The following is a 24,265-nucleotide window of genomic DNA, read 5'->3' on the forward strand; positions in this document are numbered from 1 at the left end:
ATGCCATTACGAGACATCACCATAGGCTGTGGGAACTTCTCACATCTTGCAGACTAAATTTAATAGAAAAATTTAATAAACAATAAAAATAATTTTGACCTCTCAAACATTTCAACTCACAGTATATGATATAATAATGAATAACACCTAATATCACAATGCTGATGAAACTAGCTTCTGTAGAAGATCTCATGCATAAATAAAACTGATTATAGTTGCAGTGTCTTAAAGGGCAACTTCACCAATCTTCAATATGCTTTCTATGATTCTCTTTTGGTATCACGTTCCTTTTCCTTCCCTGTATCAGATGTTTACTCTGCTTCTAGCAAATAATGCGTTCTGGAGGAGCAGGTCAACCAAGTTGTATTATCTAAAGACTTGCTGATTGAAACCTTATGATGGCTTCTGATGTTCATTTCTCAACCATAGGGCTGCGCACAAGACAATTTTTTGAAACTGATCCACATCTTGTTTTAAAACCTAAATGTTGCAAGTAAATATTTCTATAAACAGATTAACATCACTATAAATATTAATAGTGTAAACATTCTCTAAATCCACAGTTCATACCTCCTTTTGGTTCTCTTGAGGGCTGGAAGACTTCAAAACACTAATGCCCTACACTCTGTACTGCCCTTAAACACCTCACAACATGAATGACCTACACTTTTGTACTGTCCTCAAACACAGTGTGATCTGGTGTTTCATAGACATTTTTGTTGTGGTTCTGGTATCTGTTTCAAAATCATTACACCCCTAGGGATTTGTATAGTTGGTTAAGTCATCCATGAACCACTGGGTCAGTGGTTCGACTCCCAGTTCCTTCTGGTCACATGTCAAAGTGCCCATGAGTAGGACACAGAACCCCAAACCCATAGCTGCCCACAACAATTCTCCCACAGGAAATAATAAAGTATATAATAAAAAGAATGATAAAGATATTAATAGCATTACAAAAACACCACATTTCAGTCCAGACAAACCAAACATGGAGACGGTTTCAGGAACGTTTTTGGTATATTTTTAAATAAATTAACGTTCATTCAAAATACAGTGCCAAAGGAATATGATGCAGCCAAACATGCTAGTAAGGTTTGTCATGAAGCACCTGTGCTCATGTTTTTGACGGTAGGAGGAAGACCCCTTCCCTCCCCATCCCGCCCCCCTCCAACCTAGTGGTTGCCGGGACGCTTTCCATAGCAACAGCCCTGGGCCAGCCCTCTCCTCTTACAACCAATCAGCAGCAAGAATCCTCAATATTCATTCTGTAAAATTTAATCTGATAGGAAAATGGACATCTACCCACAATCACACTACAGTAATGTCTGATATTAAATTAAAAAAAGACACTAATACAAAATAGACCTGGTTATTTTCCCCACACTATAACAGTTATCTTTTAAACATATGAAAAATATATTTTATTTTATATTTATTTATATATATATTTATTTATATATATTTCAGCAGCTTGGAAATAAAAAAAAATGCATGAGCCCAAAACCTATGTTTGTAATGAGAGTGGAGATGTGTGTATTTGCAGAGACCCTCATGGAAAGAAAAACATATGACCATGTGACGATGGATAAGGTGAGGTGTAAACTGCTGGTTGAGTGGAAGACCTATGTGCAAACAGACTGAAAGCCTATGGAGGTACTGTAGTGGAGTCAGGGTGGAGGAGTGAGCGGTGAGGGAGGAGAGGTGATGGGCGACCGGACCTGCAGTCACCCTCTTTTAAACCCTGTCCACCTTGTCATCAGAATCCCCCACCCACTCTACCACAGCCCTTGTTCTTCTTGTCTGCAGGGCTATATGAAGAAACAGATAGATCCTGTTTTTAAAGGAATACTCCACCCTAAAACCTTGTGTTTATGATTATCAAACACTTGCCTCTGTTGGCTTTACATGTGGGTCAGAAAAGTCTGTATTTCCTTCTTTTGTGTAGGCATCTATTGCTATTTTTGGTATCCAGTCATTTATCAAGTTTGAAAACACAGATTTATAGTCTAAAGTGATATCGGAGACCAGAAATCAAAGAAAAACAGAGAATCCAGAATTTTAAACCCAAGGAGCAAGATACAAACTTTCCAAAGCCAAATTTCAAAGCCTGCAGAACACGAGTGTTTGTTATTCTAAACACAGATTTACCACAGAGTATTCCTTTACCAGTGGTGAAAGAAGAAAAAAGAGGAGAGGGGGGTAAGAGGGGGAAGCCACGACTGGAGGGTGGGGCTGGGGGATTTTGGTACAGTTGCCATTGTCACTCCGAGAAAGTTTACCAGTTAAGTGCATCATCATCCTAATCACAAAATCAGTTGTTGTTCAGATTATCACATTGTAGAAACAGTATGACAGACTTGTAATAATATCTAACAGATGTCACAACTGACAAAAGAAAAAAGAACCAAAAGACAGACATTTTCAGATTACTAATATTTTTGAGGCATCTTTTCGCTCCAAGCTCGTTTTGGGCTGCACTGTTCATCAGCAACAGCTGTAGGTAATACAGCCCTGCAAAGTCCAGAGATCCCTCCACAACACGGCTAACATCAAACCCTTTCATTTCTCAGAGATCTGATGAGCCCCCCCTTCATGTTCATCCCTCAGCTTTACAGATTGCTGGTTCAGTCAGTGAGGTAGGGGAGGGGAGATCGAGAGCTATACGTGAGGGAGGGTCACCAGCTCCCCGTCCACCTCAAACTCATCCACTCCGTCAGGGCAGAAGAGGTAGGTTGGGGGTTTCCATGGGGACTCCTCCAGACAGGAGGGATACAGCTTCCCCACCGCACATCGAAAGTCCTTACCTAGATCCCAGAGCACTCGCTCAGACACGGGCTGCCTCAGGTACCAGCGGTCCAGCTCCACGTCGTACTGATAGATGGCGTACTTTGCACGTTCGTTCATGTGGGTTTCACGCATGAAAATGCAGAGAGAGTTCAGCAGCACCACTGCCCGCACGCATGGGTCCGAGTATCGCTTGGCAGGAATGTTGGCGCCCAGGCGCCACTCATTCTTGTTGACATCATAGATCTCTACAGTGACGGAGGAGCCGTCAATGGTGCTGGTTGGCAGCCGAATGCCAGAGTTGCTGACAACGTGGAGGCCACCGATGTAAAAAATTAGGTCACCAAAGGCAGCTGCAGAGGCGAAACAGCGGCTGGTTTTGCGCATGGCCATCTCCACCCAAGTGTCCGCTCGGGGGAAGTAGCAGTACATCAGGTCATGTGTCATCACGTAGATGCAGTTGTGTGCCACCACTGAGGTGCTCCAGTTCCAGGCAAAAGGCAGGGGGCTCATCATGGTCCACTCATCTTTCTCGCAGTCATAGCGCTCCACCGTGCGCTTGTTCAGCTCTCCTCCCACGTTATCTCCTCCTATTGCATAGATGTAGCCCTCACAGTAGACAAGCGAGGGCTTGATTCGGGCACACAACATGGGGGTTTTGGGTACCCAAGCATTCTGCTGGGCGTCAAACCAGAAAAAACTATCGACTGAGCGGAAAACTGCCTGTAACTTGCCACTCTTCCCGTGGTTGGTGATAGAGTTTTTCAGAGGGATCTGTCCGCCAGCAATGAACACATCGTTTTCTGGAGTGACAAGGGTTCCCACTTTCTGCAGGTCTCCTGGGGGGTTACAGAGCTTGTACACTTTCTCTGCCTGCGGACTGTAACATACCACTGTAGTAGGCAAGGACCCGGACATTACATAGCCCTCGCCCTGCATTTCTGACATGGCCTCCATAAATATCAGCATCTCCTCCTTGGTCATGCCTAACCGAGGCTTGAAGAACTTGGGCATGGACTTGTAAAGGCCCTGCACCACCACAGACTTGTCATTAGGTGGCAAACCCTGGAACCAGGCACGCTGTGTCACCTCTGATAGTGCGTCAATGCGGATCTGGCTGAGCACAGAGGACAGGTGCTGCGAGCGGGCCTCCATGTTATACTCTAACCACAACATGGCCGCCTCACGCACGGTCTCCTCCTTCTCTACGTTGAGGTTGTCGCTACTCAGGACGTCTATCAACAGCTCGTGGGACAGCTGAAGGAAGGCCTCCTGTCGGTACACCATGGGGAACTTGTGCTCGACCATGCGTTTAGCGCTCTGCTTTAGCTCGCTACAGCTGAACAGGTCGCCGATGCTCAGCATGCGGACACAGTTCTCAGCATTTATCTTCTTCACCAAATAGTCTTTGCACTGCAGCAAGACGTCTTCCACCTGAACAGGACAGAGTCATAAGTCAGTCAGGAAAAAAACATTTCTCTTGCATCTAGAGACATATTTATAAACATACACGTCATGTTATGATTAATTTTTGGCTGGTAAAATACATAAACAAGGACTATTAAATGTTTTCTTTGCAGTTCCTAGCACGCTGAATAATCTTACCAACTGAACCAACTATGTTTGACAGGCACTTATTATTAGAACACTTAAAACAAACAGAATACACCAGTGTATGAAAGTTTATGCTTAACTGGTATCACTTGTTACTTGCAACTGAATATTTAAATATTCTAAAACTGATTATAAAATATGGTTTCACAGAAAAGGGCTCACTAATTTCCTGAAACTGCTGCCCATTGTAGTAAAAAAAATTATTTTTCAAATTCTCAAAGGAGTCTGAATACTTTGAGGCCAAAGTGTATATTAATACTTATTAGCAGGAGCACTTCATTGTTGGTTTTGGTCTTTTCTATACAACATGCACCGTTTTCTGTAAATGTTTTAACCACCTGTAGGAAGCAGGCGGTCTCGTAGAGCGGCTCCACCGTGCTGTCAGTGATGGCCAGGTTTCCCGTGTAGGCGTAGGTGATGATGATCTGCAGGGTGGCCGGGTCCACATTCCTCAGGTGGACGTGGGTCTGTTTGCTCTCACTGAGGCCACTCATGAACATCGCCCTGCAGGAGAAAGACGGCGACGCAGGCTTTAGCAGTTGTTACTGAATGAGATCTCACACCATTCACTAATGTTTCCATGAAGAGAAGAGATTTCATCAGCTGCTTCAATACAGGCAGAATTTAATTGCACACCTCGTGTCAGGCCTGTATTATGGTAACTGTGTTGTAACATGAGCCAGGTCAGATTTCTACCGTACTTTGCAAATCCAAACCAGCATTTGCTAGTGAAACTTGATCCATGATAGTGGCAACATCACATCAGATATATTTCAGTGCAGCATAGATAGACAGATAAGTCGATAGTGCAAAGTTAGACACAAATGACAAATCTACTCATCTGTCAATTAGCCTATATTCATTTTAAAACTTGACAGTGATCGTAAAAGACAGTGAAGACGTCCTTATGAGTTCCACTAAACTTTTTTTTTTTTTACATAAATGCTGAGTATTTTGCAGCTGGATTTTGGATTTTTAATTCATAGCATTGTTGGAATTTCTTTATTTATTCTAAAAGTATCCAGCGTTTCTGTCAACTTCCTCAATTAGAGAAAAAGGCCCGAGCTCTTGATAAACCCGTAGAGAGTAAAGCAACTGCTAGTTCAGTCTTGTTCACTGTTTTACTATCCAAAGTTTTTCTTTTAAATAAACAGAGCCTCCTAATGACAGTTGGCAAATGTCCAGACTGGATGGAAAAACAAAGTTTGCAGCCAGAGCCTGGGTACATGTAACCGCTGTTGCTGGAGTTAATTCCCCACTGTGGTCATGTCATTTGAAAGCCAACACCATGTAGACTGAATGTTCCTACACGCATCTGTGTACTGATACAAAACCAGACGTTGTAATACTGCAATACATCGTCAATGAGAACTTTTCATTTTAAAAGCCACCAAGATTAATACGTTAGTTTTTTTCTAGATTAACTGTTGGGATGTTAGAAAGTTATTAAGTAGGATATCTGTCAAAATTTAAAATTTATTGTGAATCCAGAATCTTATTTACATCACATTCATTTCAAACAGCAATGTGAAACCAACTACTAACCATCAACTACAAAAGTCATTGCCAATGCATTTATTTTTTGATAATTTCAGCTCAAAAGCTCCATTCATTAACAATAATATGTTATAAGTAAAGATGTAACACACTAAAAAAAATGTGATATGGAAAAGTGAATTGCACTAGTGTCTTTACCAATTTTTTTCCACATTGTTAATGATTTTGTCTGAAGCCATTGTTCTCTGCTAGAAAATAGTGGTTGCTCTCATAGCTTGGGAGTCTTTGCTCACAGGAAGGAGTACCTCAGAGTCTTGTTCACGAGTGACGGTAAAACAGAGCGTTCCAACTCTCACCTATAGTCATGTGCTCAGAGAATAAAATCACGTACACAAGCAGCTGAAATAAGTTTTCTCTGTTTGCGTCTGGGCTCAGGCTTAGAGATATGATACCAATTTCGATAGTAAAGGAGAGCCACGGCTGCTATGTGTCAAACTGAGCCAGTTGAAGTGGTTTGAGCACCTGATTAGGACGGAGGCCTCCCACTGGAGGTATACTGGGCATGTCCAACTAGTAAGAGACCAGAGGGGGAGACCCAGAACACACTGAATGAATTACATATGCCATCTGTCTGGGGATCTTCCAGAAGGAGCTGAAAAACGTGGTTGGGGAGAGAGGAGCCTGGACTACCTTGTTAAACCTAATGTTACAGTGACCAAACATCCAGATAAGCTCCAGGCAATGGATGAAATTCTCCATTTGTTTTAAGTCAGGCACAGTTTTCACTAAGTGCTTTTATTTATTTTTGTCCAAACATTTTGGAACATTTTGAAGTGTTACTACTTTGATACTTTGCACTTGTCATACACTGATTAGCTTCCCCATCTACACAGTTTTCCAAACACTGACTGACAAAAGAGTGACGGGCTCTCTGTGCACACATTGCTGCATCAGCCTCCGCAGGCCGCCTACACTCGAATGTTGTCATTCTTCAGCACTTGCAGTGACTCTGATCATCTTTAACCTCTTTCACTACACCAGTTAGTCACATTTTATGTGACTGTGGAAGTGTTAGTAGCTTGAGCCGACGATGTTAAATACAAAGTGCTGACAATATTGCTTTCATTGTTTGTGTCTAGATTTTACTACTTGTACATCATGAAAGCACAAAGTAGCTACACAATTATTCTACTTTATTCTGTGTATAGCGAGTAATGTCAAAACATTACCTCCAGACACCAAAGGATTTTGAACAATCATGTAAATGTGCACAATGTGCACTATAAACAAAGCATTAGTGAGCACTATGAATCTTTTAGTGTATAGTTTCCTTTTATAATCAATGGTTTATTGACATATTTCACAACTATTTAATCCTAATTCATCAAATAATAAATATATTTTCTAGGTCCAGCTCCTTATATGTGAGGGTTACTGCTTTTCTCTTTTATATTACTGAGTTATTGATTTTGGACAGACAAAATAATAAGTAAAAATAGTTTATTAATTCAGCCACAGCAATTATTTTGATAATCCATCCATCCTTTGAGGACGTTTTTAGACAAAAACATGTTGTTACATATCTTATAGGATGGGAAACTAGACATATATGCGGTTTGAAGTGCTGATCTGACCAAATAAAACACCCTGTAGGCTCTGGGAACTTGTGATATTTATTTCCTATAATCATTTCAGTTCTTGAAGAACTGATTGATTAATCAAGAAAATAATTGAAAGAGAGAATGATCAATTGCAGCCCTCAAAGCAATCACTTATGAGAGACTGCATTCTTGATGAGCCCATTTACATTTACAACATTTTATAGATTTTTGATTGATTTAATTAAACATGAATAGATTATGTAATTATTAAAATAATTGTTACTCTAGTTTTTAACAGTAACTTGGCTGCAAAACAGCTCTGCCCTCTTGAACAGGAGGTTTGGGGTGTGTAGCTGTGTGCTGATCACAGCAGGGGCTAAACCTGCCAGGCTGCATTACGCAACCCTGCAGGCATACCCCTGCACCCCCCTCCCTCTTCTTCCCCTTTCTTCCCCTTTTCTCTCCATCTCTCACCAAGACCTACGTGACCAGACTTTCCCCTCCAAATGCAAGCTCTCTCCAGAGTCCCCCCCTTTCTTCCCTAAAGCGATGCGTGCAAGGAGAAGTGAGAGGAGGTGGGAGGAGAGGCGACAGACACACACTGAAATAGGGAAGGAGTAGCAGTTTAGAGGAAGCGCTGCGACACCTCTAAACCCTAGAGGGGAAATGTTTTGCATGTTCGCGCCAGATAACAAGTGCGTGAGAATCTCTGGAATATCAGGGTGAGGGAGGGTAAGGAAGGCATGAAGTTGTTAGGACCTTTTCTTGGAATGCTTGTTAGAGTGTGCAAGGAAAAACGAGCAGGGAGGGAGTGGTAAGACAGAGGTTTACAGCATGTTCAAATGCTGCATGAGCTCCTGTCATGTACAGATGGACTCTTCCCAGAGTTGAGGCTGCTGTTCTGTCACATTTGCTGCAGTGCACACACTTCATTATGCAATGTTGTGCGTGCAAATGAGGCCTCCCTTGGGACTTGAGGGATACATCTGTGGTACTACAGGTTAACGATTGTGTCATTTGTTCCATGCAAAAATATAGCAGAGGCGGAATAACTGGAGCACAGAGTGACCCAAGTCCCTGCTTTTAAGGAAACACCATCCCTTTGTTTTTCATCCTGCATGTATAGAGCGGATAACACTTGCTCTACAACGTGTTGCATTATTCACTGTAACCATAGGAGGCGACCACATACAGACATAACCATGCTACATAATGACAGCGTGCCTAAAGTACAACAATGAATAAACTAAAACAATAAAACTGTGGGGAGAAATTCCTTTCTTTATGCACATAAAACAATGCTGAACATTGCATTATTTATTGAATACTACACAAAGGATAATCAATACCACCCTAACACTGTTAAAAACTGAAATTTCCAACATACAACGTGATTATCCCATATCTGCAGCATGAGGCTGACAGCAGTGTGGCACACTCACCTGAAATAGGAGCTACATGTGGCCAGGACCATCTTGTGACATGGGAACTCCGTGTCCTCCACCAGAAGGACAACGTCAGTCAGTAATTTCTGTTCATAAAAGAACTTGAGCTGCTCCAGAAGGGTGACAGCATACTCCGTGTTGACCGGCCTGCGCTCACTGAGATCCGACATGGTTGCATCCCATGAATCGCGCCCCAGTTTTGAAAAGTCACACAGCCGGCAGAACCGGACTCAAGACAACCAGGAGAAAAAACGTATATATTTTTTATGACTGAAGAGGATAAATGGTGGAACAGCTCTCCAACACCTCCACTCACCCAAGTGGAGGTGTTCAGGTCTTATGTAGAAAATGTTTGGTTCTCCTTGCGCTGAAGATGACTTGAAAGATGAGAAGGTTGTAGGGTTGTGCTGAGCTGGTGTTACTGTCAGAGGAGTCCAGAGGAAGGGGTCCCGGTTGAGGGAAGGGTAGTTTCCCCCTCGTGGATTGATCTTTTGTTGTTGACCAGAGGTAGAGAGAGAGTGCGATTGCTGTCGCAACACTGCTACATCAGTGCTGGGTCTAAAAGACAGAGAGGAAAAACAAGAGACGATGAGTCTAGAATCCATGGAAACAACTGTGGCAGTACAGAAAAATCATAACTCCTACTACATCCAGTTACTCTCTTTATTCATTTCTTCTAATTGTCAGACAGTTGGACACATAATGACCGATCGTGGTGGCAGTGGTGCAGATATTTGTAAACCTCAGTGCCAGTGATTCGACTACCAGTTCCTCCTGGCCACATGTGTCAAGGTGTCCTTAAGACACTGAGAACCTGTAGCAGCGCCATCATATTTGTGCATCTGTCCCCAAGTTGCTCAATAAAGCATGTCACTATTATTATTAAGTTTTTATTAAATAAATCTTCTGAATTATACAGAATCATTGGTTTTAGTTGTAAAGACATTATATTATAGTATATTATTATAGTCATATTCTGTTTTTTAGATAAAGATGCATCACATTCTGCCACAGTTGAGTTTACCTTCAGTGTTTGTCTACAAAGAGCCATTTGTTAGATTAATTTAAAACTTTTGATAAAATGGTACTAATGAATATGTTAGCATTCATTCAATTAGATTTATATGTATGCACACACATTAATGGACATGAAGTTGTAAATACATTCACTCAAGGCAAAATGCACATTTTTCCATGGGATGCACAGCTCTGACTATGATTTTTGCAGGTTACAGTGAAGAGAGCATGAGTTTATATGAACATGTCTAGTAACTAATATTGTCTTTACTGGGTAAAATTAGGTTTTATGGTCCAGAGAGGTAATACGTAGTCAATACAGATATATAACAACTGCCTTTAAGTGGAGTCCTGCAGTTTGTCAGATAATAAAAGCCAATGAGAAAAATGTAATGTATAAATGATGCAAACAAAAAAAAACGATGCTGTTGGCTGTAAGAGATGAGTTAAACTGCACCCAGTTTGAATGAACTGGGCTTTTTGCTGGTTAAAATGACACAGCCACTATGAATGTAATAAAATAGCACAGCTCACATCATCCCCTCAGCTGAATATCTATGTCAAATTCAAGACTGCGTATCGATTGATTTTACAACCATGACCACAGCACACTTAATCTGATCTGTTGCAGGCTGATTCTGGCGATCAGACGACACAACCCCTGATCTGGTGTCATCTTTTTCGCCTCAACACTTCTGTTGTTAACACGCCCTGCGACAGCTGTCACTGTGAGATTTATATCATCTTTAGTTTCTGTGAACACTATTTAAGTGATGTGAGGAACTAGTTACTTAGCATTTAACAAAATGGATAAGATTTCAAAGGAACTGACACGACATGTGTGGTCAGTGTTATGATATGTTGTCTATGCTACAGATAAGTAACATTAGGGATGCTGTCTGCTGACAATGTGTGCAATCTAGAGCTGCTAACGTTAGATTTTGGCGAGCATCAGTCATTTACCTTACCAAGACACACACATCCCTCACCCTAGCTACCTACCTACGTTAGAGTATCTACATAAATCACGCATAAATCACTAGTCAGCCACCTACAAAACAAACACCAGTCCACCTTCGACTGTTTACCATCCTAAACCTGCTAACTAGCGGGCTGAGCTAAAGGTGAAGACTGAAAATTGGAAACGATTCTTAATATATTTAGTCTGATTCCGGTTAGCAACGTTAGCAAGTCACTGTTAACCACCATGTCCAAAACAAACACTGTCTACGATTTAAAACATGACAAAGTAACATTAGACACGCAGGCCCTGTGGCAAAACACATATCTCTCTGAGGTTAGCTAAGCCAGCGAACCCTAACATCAACTTCTCTTTTCATTACATTTTAAAGCACAACTTCAAGGTTGTGACCATCCTTATTTAGATCAACTGACTTGTGCATCTATAATCAGCTATATACGATGTAATGTTCACACAATATCACTAACTACTGCCACTCGCGGCAAGTTAGCAAGTTTAGCTTCTCTTCGCTGCACAATTCCGGGGTTAGCTAGCATGGGTTAGCATGTCTGCTGATGCACACTTACTGCTTATTAAAAAGTCAGCCATCTGACACCATCAGCCCAGTTGTGAAATAGTTCCAGAAGGGACATTATAGCTACACACCAATCCAGAAAGTAATTTAAAGAGCGGTCGTGCTGCTCGTAGTAGTAGACACACAGCTAGCTAGGCTAACAGGGTTAGCTAAATATACGTAAGCTAGCTACCTGACTGAGCCACATTTCTATCCCAATAATCTAAATACAAGCTTTCTTACAGTAACTGCTGGTGGACTCCACACACTGACCCGTCACAGATGCTTTTCTCGTAAGGTGAAAGTGCCAAGTAAGCTCCACCAGCCAAATATAGACATTAAACAGTTGTAAAGAAGCGCCGAGCAGCGAACAACCTTTCAGCACATCATAAGCGCCTCAAAGACCAGAGGCCAAGTGAGGATACTGCGCATGCGCCGGAACTCGGCAACAGCGACAAAACAGCGACATCTGCTGGACGTACAGCAGACACACAGCGGTACTGCAATCATAACAAACCGTGCGGGACTGTGTATAAATAAAGAAATAAACCTTTACAAAGCCTTAGTAAAAACATAAATACACAATAAGCAAAGTAAAAGTGCAGGTACTCGCCTAAAAAACAGCACAAGAAGTAACCCAAGTGAAGAACTATAGTTGATATATTAATAGATATGTATTAATAATGTCGCAGTTGGTAGTTGGTGGGGAACATTGTATGGCTATATGGTAATACAATAATTCCTATAATAATAATGTGTTCCTATAATAATAACTATAACAATAATAATCATTAAAACACCTTCTGATAAGTGACTCGCAGTGCAGTCCTGGAGCTGCAGCTGTTTCCTATTTGAGTGATTAGCGGACATGTTTGGCCTTTTGTTGGTAGGACGTCGTGTGGAGCCGAGAGTCAAGCGTCTCTACTTTAAAGACAAACTGACAGTAAACAAACTGTCTTGAACTTTCACAAGCTGGGGGATGTTTTTTGGCTTTTACTGCTGCCGTGTTTTATTTCTGACAGGTTGAGCATCAGCGCGAAAGTGAAAATGGACGGTAGCGACAGACTTTCTTTCTTACAAATTGAATCAACATTTGACCTGTGACCACTTTGCATTTGTGTCATTATCAAAAACAATTATTAGAAAGTTATATAACTCTTAAAAAAAAAACTAAACAAACACACTTATTAACCTGCTCCTTCCTGTAGATGGAGGCAAACAGCCACATGCATTTGGGAGTGGACAACAGAGGACTCACCATCCCAGACCTTTTTTCTATGTCCAGCCACCATCTCAACCTTACTACCTGTACCAGCACTGGCAAATGAACAACCCATACAGTCAGTATGGTTTGCCTGGAGGTATCAAGCTGTTTCAGTGATTTTGTTTCCTTAAACCAGTATTGATTGCCTGAAATCTCACTGTTCCTCTGTTGTTTTTCCAGGTTTTAACTTTGGCCGTCCCTGCATGCACCCCTACCAGTACATGCAGTATCCTGGCTTTATTTTCCCACACGCCCCCATATATCCGATGGATTACAGGCGAATGATTGATCCTCGCTTCCCTGCTCCTACCTGGAATGACATGCCACGCCAGCAGCATCATTCGCAGCCTCAGGGCCGTAGAGAAATGGCCTGTTCAGAGGTTCAAACCGACCCCAGCGATGCCATAACCAAGCTCATCGAGTGCCTGGATAAAATCCGAGCCAGTGAGCTGCAGGGTGCTGACAGAGAACTTGACTCTGGTGTTGCCTCGCAGTCCTCAGTGATGTTTTCTCCAGAGGAAGAGAAGAAAAGTGAAGAGCAGTGTGCAGCACCCGATGAGAGTCATTTAGACTCTCCCACCGTGACCTTCATTAACTCAACCTCAGCTGTGTACGATGGTGAGACCAGCCGGCGGAGCTCAGATGCCCTGAACCCTCAGGAATGTTGGTCAGGAGGACTGGAAGAAGAACTGCCCCTGGATAGCTCCTCAGTTCATGAAGACTGTCCTAAGCTCGAGCAGCCTGCAGGAGACAAACGCCTCCCTCTTGAGAAAGAGCAGGTCACAGGTATCCAGTCAGATAGCTTAGTGACCGACCAGTGTGTTCCCAAAGGCGATGATGAAGAGCTCCTGCAGCCATCACAACCCCTGGCACCTTCATTTTCTTCCAGTAAGAGCAGCGACAAGCTGTCAAAACGCTCAAAGATAGAACATCAGGCAGTGTCGGTAAATGAAGCCAAATCTGACCCAGGCTACCAGATCCTCAAGCTGCCTTTTGACAACGTTTTGACACCTGGAGCTGGCTGCCTCTCTTCCCCTGCAGCCCCGTACTGCTACAACTACCTCTCCATGCAGACCACCCATGAGCGGATGAGCGTCCTCAGTCCGTCTCTGGATGAGCTTTCCTCCAGAGATGAGATGTTCTCCACAGATCTGGAGGATGTAGATCTCTTCCCGAAACACGTCTACGCAGGCAGGAAGATCGCAGAGGTCGTGGGTGCGTCTCCTCAAGCTGCTGAGGACGCAGAAGAAGTGTGGCTGCCAGGTTCAAAGAGGCTTGTGTGCACCTGCTGCGGAAAAAGCCTGTCAAAAGGGCCGAGCAGGAGCAAAGTCCACAGCTCCAAGATCTACAGAGAAGAAGCTGGAGACTCGGAGGAGGAAAGCAGGTTTGGCAGAGGGTGTGAGCAGCCTGCTCGAGTGATTGTGAGGAAACATCCAGCACCCAGGAAACCCAATCCTGTTCCACTGAGACATGCACCAAAGTCTTGGTATAAAAGAGGTCAATATAAGGATCCCTCAGATCTAGTTGACCAGGAGGAAGGTCGCGACATTCGTAAGCAGGAGGCAGCTGATGGGGAGATTCGAGACATGGCTGGTGGTGAGCTACACTGTAGAACCTGTCAGGGTAAGTCTTTTTTGACAACCACAACATTTTGTGCACTTTGTGGTTAAATTGTCTTTAGAAATATGTACTAAATGTGCCATAGATGGACTCTGCAGAGAAGATCTGACCACTGCAGACCACGACAGGTGGGGAGACTGTGACGCAATCCCCAGACGGAGACAGACAGCTCCCCTGCAACAACAAGGTTAGAAGAATGACTAAAGGAAAAATGAAAACAAAAACTCTACAGCTGGAAAATTAAACAAATTAATTCCATCTTGGTGCCATTTTGCAGCTTTAATTGGCAAACAAATTTGTCCAAACAGCTTGAGCAGCATAATAATGATTTTTGCCACCAATGGAGTGCAGTTTTTAATTTATTCAGTTACTTGTATTTAGCGCCACACACACTCTGAATTATTCAGACAACAATGTGCATGAAATACAGTATATTCTGCATATGTCATGTTGTCTGGACAGATCAGGTTTGAATGTCTTGCATTGAAATTAGTTGAGTTGGTTTCTCCACATCAGTGTATTAACAGTGTAAAAGTTAAAACAAAAGACACATGACGAGGTCTGCACCCACACGTGTGACAGATTAAGTTAAGGTTCATGAGACTCTGTTTCTGTAGTCACAGCTGAGATGTGAGATGTTGTAGACTGTTAAAAATCAGTGACAGTTGATGTGAGGATAAATGTTTTATTTTTTTTTAATTGTTAAGCCTTTGGTGATTTGATCAACTGTATTTGATAGAGATGAGTTCTCAGAGGAAACTGATGTACCACAGACCAAGAGATGAAGACAATGATGACGACGAGCCACCGCCATTACACTGGGAAAGAGGTTAATATGTATTATTTATAATATGATTCTGTAATTCTGGCAATGTGTGACTTTTTTGACTATATTTCCTGTTATTGTTTAACATTTTTAAGGCTCCACGATGAGGGGAGAACCAAGACGTTAATGTCCCAGGACTGACTTTTGAGCAAAGTGTGAACTGTAGGTGAAAGTTGCAAAACACAGCATGAGATTAAGCTTTTCCCCATCAATCACAATATTCTAAAAGAGGATTAATTATTTCTCAATGACTAATGATTTCATATGCACTGGTACAATCTTCAAAGACAGACTTGATAAAAATGTTTTTTTCTTTCTCCCCTGTAGGTCCCCACAGAGGTGTAAATGTTCCAGGATACTTAAACTTATATATTTATACTTAAAGCACTAGGTGAAATGCACTGCACAGGAACCCTCTTTTTGTTAACTAAATGTAAAAAACTAAAAAAAAGAAAGAAGGTAAAGTTTATGTGGTGACACTGCCTTACACTATTCATTAATGAATTTCACAAACAGGCAAATGGGCTGAAAGATTGTGTTGCAGATGGTGAGCCACTGTTTGGGGCCAGTCCAATAAAAGAGTCATTATTTAAGCTTGGTGTTTAATTCTTTTATACACATTTGAAACAACTGATATAATGTATCTGTTGTAGATGTATACTCTTTTAGAAATGCTGGTGCAGAGGAGGTCTAGTTGATATTTAACAGTGACTAAAGTCATGAGGTGTCTGAATGTTTAGTAATACAGAGCAAAAGCATACAATAGACCCTAGCAGCAATAGGAAATGTCAGGTTGTAGGTTCAGTAAATGTGCATCCTGCATCTACTTACAAATAATGAATTCAGTGAAGGATCAAGTAGATATCTTAAACATTTGCATATTCCAGCTACTCAAATGTGTGGACTTACTGATTTTGTCTAAATCATAAATGTTTGACTTAAAATGTCACTACCAATAAGTCATTCTGTACTGTTATTGTTTGTAAAAAAAAAAAAAAAGATAGAAGAGAACTTTGAGAGTCATTATGGGCATTTTAAACTATTTTCTGACATTTGATACAATGAATATCATGCAATTGTGGATTTTGACAATGAAAATTAACTGCAGGCATTTTATTTACTATCTTAATGCTTATTTTGTAGACAGTTGTTTTACAGAAAGCTGAGACACTAATTTACAGTAAGTTGCCATTCTTAAAGAGGAAAGGCTTTTTGGCTTTTGCCATTGCATATTTAGTACTAGAGTGTGCTCTTACAGCAATTAATAAAAGTAGATTTTATATGTGTAAAAATAAGTGATATGAATGTGCCATGAATTTCTGGATCATCTGGAAACACCTTTGCTAGAAAACAGTACTGATTGTAAGCCACTGTTCAAGTCAACAAGCTCATAGCAGGTTTATTCTTTGTCAACAATACTCTCTATATAAAAACACAGCTCCAGGCGACCAAACACGCACATGAGTGACTCTTACACCTGCATCCTAGCACACGATGTGTGGGTGTGTTTTGCATTTTAGCTCTGCTCTGCTGCAGGTGAGGTGATCAACTAGAAAAGGATTAAATGAAGATGCTCAAAATGACAAGATGTTTTAGACTTTTAGCTTTGTATGAGTGCTGTAAACTCTGCGTCCTATTCTATCATCAAGCTGGTGATGACAACAAGCTGCAGACCTTTTTTGTCTATTGAAGACAATCAACTTCCCACATCTGCTACCTTAGGTTTCAGGTCATAGCAAATAGTTTTAAGACAGTGGTCTTACTTTTTCTTCCTATCTTTGATCGATTGCCTGCCCTTCCTCAGGTGAGTTAATGCACCCTGGTGGGAGGGATTCAGTGGGAAACAAACATTTTTCATTGGCTTTAATTAGACATCTGTCACCTGGTGCCGAAATTTAGCCAATCACAGTAGCTTTTAACTAAAAAAAAACCTAAATGTAAGTCCACACCACTGATTTCCATCTTAAATCATGCTAGAAAAGCTTGGTTGGTTTGTTAGCTATTATCTTATTGCTTGTAGGTAGGTTTGTTTAGTACCTATTTTGCTACCAAATTACATTAAAGCTAATGAGCCAAAGGAACAGCAAACAATTCTTTCAACTTGCTTCTTATCTCTTTGTCAGATATGGAGGCAACTACATCTAGTTTGCAACACTCTTATGGTCTAGGCCCGCCACATGGAGCTCAACAAGCCCGGGGGGTCAATCAACCAGCTCCAGGACCGGCTTCAGGAGCTCCAGAGGAACAACAGCAACAACAGCAGCAGCAGCAGCAGCAGCAGCCCCACCAGCAGCAGCACCACAAACCTTTCTTCTACATACAGCCATCGCAGCCATATTTGCCCATGCAGAGTCTGCAGTGGCCTGTACCCGTGCCCATGCCTGTGTCCTACAACCCATTTTATGGCTATCCTGGTTTAGGTAAATAAGAAAAAGTATCTTTGTCTTTTGGCCAACTGTTTTCAAAGTCGTGTAGACACAATCACTGCTCCATAATGCCCGAGGTGATCACCCATAAAATAATTAGTAATTTAATTATGTGTCTTAATTGCCCAGAGAATCCTTCTGACTTTTCTAATCCTCCAGTTTTCCCTTAACGATGAAAGGCATGTCTAAATAAGTAGTTGGAAGTCTATACTGCTCAGATTGACAAAATTACTTTGTGCTAATTAGCAAATGTAAGCATTGTAACATGCTTAACTAAAGTGACGAACAAGAAATGATGCATGGTCATTGTAAGCATGGTAATGTTGGCATACAGCTCAATGCACTGCTGTGTCTACTAGTAGGGCTTAGTTTGGTTTAGAGGGTGGCTAAAAATGTTTGTATCTTGTATTGCTATGGTAGTTGCTGAGCCCTTCCAGCTCATCACATTTTTATATCTACTTTAAGCAACTGACACATGGACACCAACGACTGAAAGATACGATGCATTGATTTTTAATAAATTCTAAATAATATGGCTATCCCTAAAGAGCTGGTTGTTGGACTGGACTTGCCAATTCTTGAAGACATTTCACCTCTCATCAGAAAGACTTCTTTAATTCTTCAGCATGACACGTGAAACATCTTCAAAACTTGTAGCATGTCTAGTTAATGGTAAATAGCCTTTTTTAGCTATGCCATATACATCCAATACAAAACTTTGAGACCTGTTTGGTTTGCTAGTAGAACTGAAAGTTGTGATTTAAAGGGTACCTATCTCACCTCTTTGCAGAATTGTTCTTTTGAAATAACTCTTGACAGCATTTTCCTATTAATTTATTTTGTTCTGTTGTTTAAGGTTATGGCATGCCAGTAATGCCACACTATCAGGCAAATCCTTGCCTTGAGCCACCTGGCTTTGTTGTGCCACATACCCATCTCCATCTGATGGACTACAGACGCATGCTCAACCCTCATTATTACCAGACCATGGCCTATCACTCCCGCAGGTTCCGCTATCAGCACAATGGTCCCACTAGAGAAATGACCAGCTCTGAGGTTCAAACTGAGCCCCTCTCTACACCCCAGAGGACCAGCACTCCAGCTTCCAGTGATTTTGAAGCCTCTGTTGTCCACCCAGTCTGTAGGAGTGATCCCTCCAGCATCGCCAACAGTCATTCACTTTCACCAGCCTTGGTTGTGCAGAAGGAGGATCATTCTCTGGAGCTTAAGGACATGGTGCCTTCTACCACAAAACCACAAAATGGTGGCTTTGTGATTCAGACTGAGGAAGTGAGGATCGAATGCCGCACCACACCAGTGGGACTCCAGCTCCTGCACTCTCATGAGACCGCAGAAATGTCCCACACATTTTCTGAAGATGTTGTCCAGTGCAGCTCCATCCTCCAGGGTCATGTGCTGCAAGATGAGGGACTGGGCCTTTCTCCAGACCAGTCGAAGCAGGCACTTCAAGTTTGTCCTGACATACTGTTGGGTGGGACATCAAGCACTGATGAGAAGATCCCTGCTCTGGAGGAGTGCGAGAACCAAATTAATCCTCTGACTGTCGCTTCAGAGAACCAAATTAATCCTTTGACTGTCGCTTCTGACTTGCCAGTAAATGGTGACTTTGATGAGACCAACATTGAGAAGGATATAAGAATAACTTCCAAGGATTATGACTTTAAAGTTGTTCACCTACCCTTTGATCCCAAATACCTGGACGAGCTGCGGAAGATGGAGTCTACTGTTTGGTCATTGGAAGAAACTTTGGTTCCATCGTCTGAATCACTGATGCAGAACAACTGCACAGACTCTCATGATGAAGCTGCTGTAGTGCCCTCAGCAGATGTGCTGACAGTAAAAGAAGCTACTCCTACAGAAGAGGTTGTCCCCGACATTGAACTGGAGGACATGGTCCCCACTGTGGAATGTCCTGGACAAGAGATGGTGTCTGAACCTATGTGTTCTGTAAGGGATGTTGAAGATGAAGCTCCTATGATCATCAAAACACACACAGCAGAGGTAGATCTTTCATGTAATCTGCTCTTGTTGGATAATTCCCCTCTTAAGGGAAATAGAAACCAACATGGACAAGAAACAAATGTGCAGGATCACCAGGACACTTCCTTTGAGTCCTTACCTGCATACCTTCCCTCAACAAGCTGGCTAGTTGACTTTGATAAAGCCTACTACTGTAGCAAGATGCCACCACCTCCCAAGAAGCAGAACCAACCTTTGACCAACCGCACTTTAGATGTACCTAGCAGAAGAAGAAAATTAGACTTGGAATACAAAAAACCACCTGGTCCTAAACCAAAAGAGAGGTACAAACCCAAAGGCAAGGTGGATCAACGAAGCCTTTCTGACCATGAATGCTGCCTTAGCAGAAATTTCAACGAGAACACATTCTCCCCTTATGGGTCCAAGATGGAACGACTTTGCTCCAGATGTTTGGCAAAACACAGGATCTGCACATCTGCCAGTCCAGGACTTGATGGTAGAAGCCTAAAAAGAAAAGCTGCTCCCTTCCAACAGTGGAATGATGCGCTCTTACCAACTTGTGAAACCTGTAAATCTCACAGCAAGAGGCGACTGATGCGGAAAGGTTCTAATCCTGATGTTCGTATTTCTTATCACGGACACGACACCGAGGGAGAATCTTCTGAGAATAGCTCCTGTCGCATGGGACAAAACTGGAGGGCAGTTAACAATCCCAGGAAGCATACAGACCTTAAAAGGCCTCTGGCCTCAAAACAAAACCTAGAGAGGTGTCCTGCAGCAGTGTACCCAAAGCTGAGGGAAAAGAACTGTATGTGTAATGAGCAGCAGCATCAGCCTCGAGAGCCACGAGAGAGGCTGCAACGTTGTCCACATGGCAATGCCATAAGGGAAATGGATGAAAACTGTGCCATGCCATCTTCATTTCAGGACAAATGGAGAAATGTGGATCAGATTTACCTGACACAAATGTGGCAAACTGGTAAGCAAATGGCTTTCATTTTGATATCAGGAAAAATTACACTGTGCACTGTTGTCATATTAAACTTCTAGCCCTAGGGCAAAAATATGTTAGGTCAGTGCTTAGAAGAGACTGGAAAACGGCATTAATGTCTGGGGTTTTTGCTGCTGATCACTGAATATTTAACTATTTAGTCAGGGGATAATGATTCCTTACAGTACAATAAGGACCCAAATGTTATGAGCCAAACCTTTTGGGGCCCAGTTGGTGATCAAGCATTGATAATTATCCTCTGTCTTTTATTCAGTTTCCCATCCACCAGACAGGTCATGGAAATCAGTGATGTCCAACCCTGGTGGCTCCAACAATGAAGCCAGAGCACAGAACAAACACAAGAAATCACAACCACAGTCACAAGGTTTGTTTTTCACTTTGACTGTACTGTACACAAAATTCAACTTAATGAATGCTGTGACAATTTATGTTGTGACAGCGTACATATCATATACACGTATGTATTCTAAATACTCCTCTGGGCTTTTTATTCTGTGTGCTGTTTGACATTTTTGGAGCTTTAATTTTCTGTAAAATATTTACAGCCATTTCACTTTGGATTTAGCAGTTATCTGTATGTGACACTCTAGTGTTCTGCAGTCAAAGTCAGGCTTCTAAATGTTAACCTAATACTGAGAGAGATTAATGCATGTTAGCACTTAAGTCCCTAATTGCTGCTTTGTTGTAATATAATCCACAATGCTGTTTTAAAGGGTGAATATAATTGTCACATTATTCAAATTTGCACATATGAAATGTTTAACATTTTGTGTAATTTTATTTTTTCTCTGCAGGAACTCTAAGAAAAGACACAAGATGTTGATTTGCACAAGAGCACAAATCAAAAGCAAAAAAAGCACTTTTTAAATGATGACACTTAATTTAAATATTTCCACTTAATATATTTGTATATTCACTATGTTCACTATTTATAATATTCAAATAAACACAACTTTGATATAAGTTTGTCTTTTTTTTTTTTTTTTTTTTTTAATTCCAGTAGTGAAAATGAAGTTTAAAGTTTAATCATTTGACCACTAGATGGAACCATTTCTGTATAAACTAAACAACCCATTCATGAAGTAATGTCAAACTTGGTCTATTGTTTTTTCTTTTTTTTTATACATTTATTTATAAGGCAAACAATCTTTTTAAATGGAAAGGTTTAATATAAAGTGCTGTAAGATACATTTGGTCATTTAGCAGAAGCTTTTATCCAAAGCAACTTGCAGGGTAAGTGTAAGGAGGTCTTGCTTAAAGACCCTTACTGGAGGTAGTCCACTATTAGGATTCAAACCCCGGTCTCCTACATGGAGAGCGGCAATTTTACAGATAGTTTACCCTTTGGAGGCAAGATGTAAATCCTGCAGTTTGACAATGTATTTCCTCAGGTGGACACTGTTGCATTTCTTTTAAACCAGTTTTCACAAACTGGTTTTGTCTATATACAGAATCATTGATGAATTATGACCCTGGGCACAGACGTGTAAAATGCTGTTTGAGGACCCTTTACATTTCTTTGTAGATATCGTGTCTCATTGTGGTTGCTTTTTATTGCTTTGTAGTTTTGGTTTTCGATTTGGTTTTGCTGTTTCGTTTTCTTTTTTGGTATATTTGGTGAAGACCAGGTCCCAGTTCACTGATCCCCTTGGCCTGTATCCATTATTAACAGGGAGATTTAGCTTTGTCATTGCTAAAATAAACTATATCAGCTCAGACCATATTGTGATGTGGCAGCATCTCCATGACAATGCAAATGTGCATTCATCCCTAATATGTAGGCTATAGAAGATTTAAAATGCCTAATTAGATCAAACTAAACAAGCAAAGTGAAACAGTTTGTAGAGGTTTTTGTACATCAACAGATCAGTTCTCAAACACTGACCATGGAGCACACTGACAGGCTAATGGTTTGTCTGGCTGGAGACATTTGTCGCATGTCACCTTCTTTCTCTCCATGTTTCCTATCTGCCTTTCTGCTGTCAAGCAATCTAAAAATGGGTAAAATGTCTAAAACAAACAAAGCATAAATGCATGCATAACAATCCACAAATAGTGTAATAATCTTTATGGTATTCCAGTATTCCGCCTTTGTTCTTTGATTTGTCTTTTGGTCTTCCATATAAGATGTTTAAATTAGGAAATATTTAGGTGATGACAGAGTGAGAAAGTACAGAAAAAATGTCTTTGAAACTCATTTACCTGTGTCTTTTCTGTGCAACAAAATGTTTTAATGAGATATTTAAGTTTTATTCAACTTGCAATGAGCTGTCGTGAAAATTAAGAAACAACCTACAAATATCCCATGAGACATCAAAAAATGGCAACTGCTAAACATCAACCAACTGTCAACGATGTTAGCTTTTACCCATAGCTGCTGTTTTTTTTATTTTTTTATTTTGTTGAAATAAATGTTTCTTGTCAAGCAGTGAAGGCAACTGTGAAGCCCATATTCCCAAAGCAAAAAAAAAAAAAAAAAAAAAAACATGTATTCAATAAATAATGAATCCTGTTGGAGCAGACCATTAGAGTTTATGCAGTGATCAGCAGGTCTTGGTAATGAAACCAGTTGTACTGACTTTGTTTCGCATGAAACATCTAATGCAAAGGCATCTATAATAGCTTTCCTGTCTGGAGGAGTGGTAAATATAATGTACTATGTTTCTGTGAGTTGCTTCATGTTAGAGAGTTAAAGCAATGGATGTTATTTTCAGGCTCTTGCAACAGGCTAATAACTTCTTACTTTGCCTCATATTGCTTTGCTTTCTTCTCCCGATTCTTCTTCGCTCTGCACAGAAATCCCACACAATGTGCTGCTTTCAAAGACAGAGAAAGTCCTGCTTTTGTTCCTTGTTTGAAACAAAGACAGTGAAAGGCTTTTGCAATTTGAAACAACCCTTTTAAGTGATTTCTGGCTAATGGGGTGCAGAGGTTCTTTGAAGCTAACAACGTGTGGAGGGGGAAGACAGATCGGATGAGGAAAGTTGCAGCACCGGAACAACACATGATTTCCCCTCAGATTCACTAGTTTCAGGCCGGAGATGGATAGCCCAGTTTGGACCGTCTCAGAGCTCATATCTTGCAGACGATTTCTTCACGCTGCAGTTCCATCTTCATGACGCTTGCATTATCGGTAAATGTGAAAGGCTTCAGAGTGATTGGCTCTCAGGGGGATTTACAGTGTAAGGTGCATGTCTGATCTGCTGTGTGTATGACATGAAGCTGGAGGACGCACACACAGTGTATTTCACACAGAGCAACATAAACAGCCGTGGTCTCTGTGGGTGAAACATCCCGCAGTGATGATATCTCATAACAGGACAGGTGTGAGTTAATGTATTACTACGCACAAACACTAAATTGTTCTCCTAACACCAGGAAAAGGGAGACAAGTCTCAGAAGTGAGAGCATTTTAAACCTTTTCTTGAGCAGCACAAACAAACTGATTATGTAAGTAGCATCTTTCATCAACATTCATAACAGAAAGTTGTGCAAATAGTTAATTCAATTCAATAGCGAAGTGCTCACGAGACAGTTTTTGGCTGACCATGCTTGTTTGGAGGTTGTTGGTGGTACCAGTGCACAATGCTTCTGTCATCTGTCATCGTTTTTCTTGGCTGGCC

At 41.3% G+C, this 24,265-nt stretch overlaps 3 protein-coding genes across 7 annotated transcripts; 2 read left to right on the forward strand and 1 right to left on the reverse strand.

Annotated features, from left to right (window-relative positions):
- Nucleotides 1-1,004: 1,004 nt before the first annotated feature.
- On the reverse strand, nucleotides 1,005-11,892 carry kbtbd2 (kelch repeat and BTB (POZ) domain containing 2). Of its 3 annotated transcripts, none has more exons than XM_026364001.1 (4): nucleotides 11,767-11,892; nucleotides 8,939-9,499; nucleotides 4,737-4,902; nucleotides 1,005-4,218 (listed from the first exon to the last, which is right to left on the reverse strand). In XM_026364001.1, the coding sequence occupies exons 2-4, from the start codon at nucleotides 9,109-9,111 to the stop codon at nucleotides 2,659-2,661; spliced, it is 1,899 nt and encodes a 632-aa protein (XP_026219786.1). In that variant the 5' UTR covers nucleotides 9,112-9,499; nucleotides 11,767-11,892; the 3' UTR covers nucleotides 1,005-2,658. The 3 variants fall into 3 exon arrangements, with proteins under 3 accessions (XP_026219786.1, XP_026219785.1, XP_026219787.1); XM_026364000.1 differs by having other exon boundaries at nucleotides 11,737-11,892; XM_026364002.1 differs by lacking the exon at nucleotides 11,767-11,892 and adding an exon at nucleotides 11,507-11,706.
- A 460-nt stretch (nucleotides 11,893-12,352) lies between these two features.
- Nucleotides 12,353-15,645, forward strand: buc (bucky ball). Of its 2 annotated transcripts, none has more exons than XM_026361576.1 (7): nucleotides 12,353-12,547; nucleotides 12,702-12,854; nucleotides 12,938-14,380; nucleotides 14,463-14,564; nucleotides 15,117-15,206; nucleotides 15,299-15,365; nucleotides 15,531-15,645. In XM_026361576.1, the coding sequence occupies exons 1-6, from the start codon at nucleotides 12,541-12,543 to the stop codon at nucleotides 15,328-15,330; spliced, it is 1,827 nt and encodes a 608-aa protein (XP_026217361.1). In that variant the 5' UTR covers nucleotides 12,353-12,540; the 3' UTR covers nucleotides 15,331-15,365; nucleotides 15,531-15,645. The 2 variants fall into 2 exon arrangements, with proteins under 2 accessions (XP_026217361.1, XP_026217363.1); XM_026361578.1 differs by having other exon boundaries at nucleotides 12,702-12,833.
- A 1,520-nt stretch (nucleotides 15,646-17,165) lies between these two features.
- LOC113163196 lies at nucleotides 17,166-21,586 on the forward strand. Of its 2 annotated transcripts, none has more exons than XM_026361581.1 (5): nucleotides 17,166-17,223; nucleotides 17,327-17,623; nucleotides 18,486-20,609; nucleotides 20,896-21,006; nucleotides 21,437-21,586. In XM_026361581.1, exons 2-5 carry the CDS (start codon nucleotides 17,329-17,331, stop codon nucleotides 21,463-21,465), a joined length of 2,559 nt encoding a protein of 852 aa, XP_026217366.1. In that variant the 5' UTR covers nucleotides 17,166-17,223; nucleotides 17,327-17,328; the 3' UTR covers nucleotides 21,466-21,586. The 2 variants fall into 2 exon arrangements, with proteins under 2 accessions (XP_026217366.1, XP_026217365.1); XM_026361580.1 differs by having other exon boundaries at nucleotides 17,172-17,219.
- Nucleotides 21,587-24,265: the final 2,679 nt, after the last annotated feature.

Source organism: Anabas testudineus, chromosome 2 (genome assembly GCF_900324465.2).
Source record: "Anabas testudineus chromosome 2, fAnaTes1.2, whole genome shotgun sequence".
Lineage (NCBI taxonomy): Eukaryota > Metazoa > Chordata > Actinopteri > Anabantiformes > Anabantidae > Anabas > Anabas testudineus.

What these genes read in the sequence shown, in the direction of transcription:
- kbtbd2 (XM_026364001.1), bottom strand. Translation starts at nt 9,111, where the DNA reads ATGTCGGATCTCAGTGAGCGCAGGCCGGTCAACACGGAGTATGCTGTC. An exon ending in ACATGTAGCTCCTATTTCAG is followed by an intron (nt 4,903 to 8,938) that starts GTGAGTGTGCCA and finishes TTTCTCCTGCAG; the next exon opens with GGCGATGTTCATGAGTGGCC. An exon ending in AGACCGCCTGCTTCCTACAG is followed by an intron (nt 4,219 to 4,736) that starts GTGGTTAAAACA and finishes TGTCCTGTTCAG; the next exon opens with GTGGAAGACGTCTTGCTGCA.
- buc (XM_026361576.1), top strand. An exon ending in ACACTGTAGAACCTGTCAGG is followed by an intron (nt 14,381 to 14,462) that starts GTAAGTCTTTTT and finishes AATGTGCCATAG; the next exon opens with ATGGACTCTGCAGAGAAGAT. An exon ending in GCCATTACACTGGGAAAGAG is followed by an intron (nt 15,207 to 15,298) that starts GTTAATATGTAT and finishes AACATTTTTAAG; the next exon opens with GCTCCACGATGAGGGGAGAA.
- LOC113163196 (XM_026361580.1), top strand. Translation starts at nt 17,174, where the DNA reads ATGCTAGAAAAGCTTGGTTGGTTTGTTAGCTATTATCTTATTGCTT. An exon ending in TAGCTATTATCTTATTGCTT is followed by an intron (nt 17,220 to 17,326) that starts GTAGGTAGGTTT and finishes TCTCTTTGTCAG; the next exon opens with ATATGGAGGCAACTACATCT. An exon ending in TTATGGCTATCCTGGTTTAG is followed by an intron (nt 17,624 to 18,485) that starts GTAAATAAGAAA and finishes CTGTTGTTTAAG; the next exon opens with GTTATGGCATGCCAGTAATG.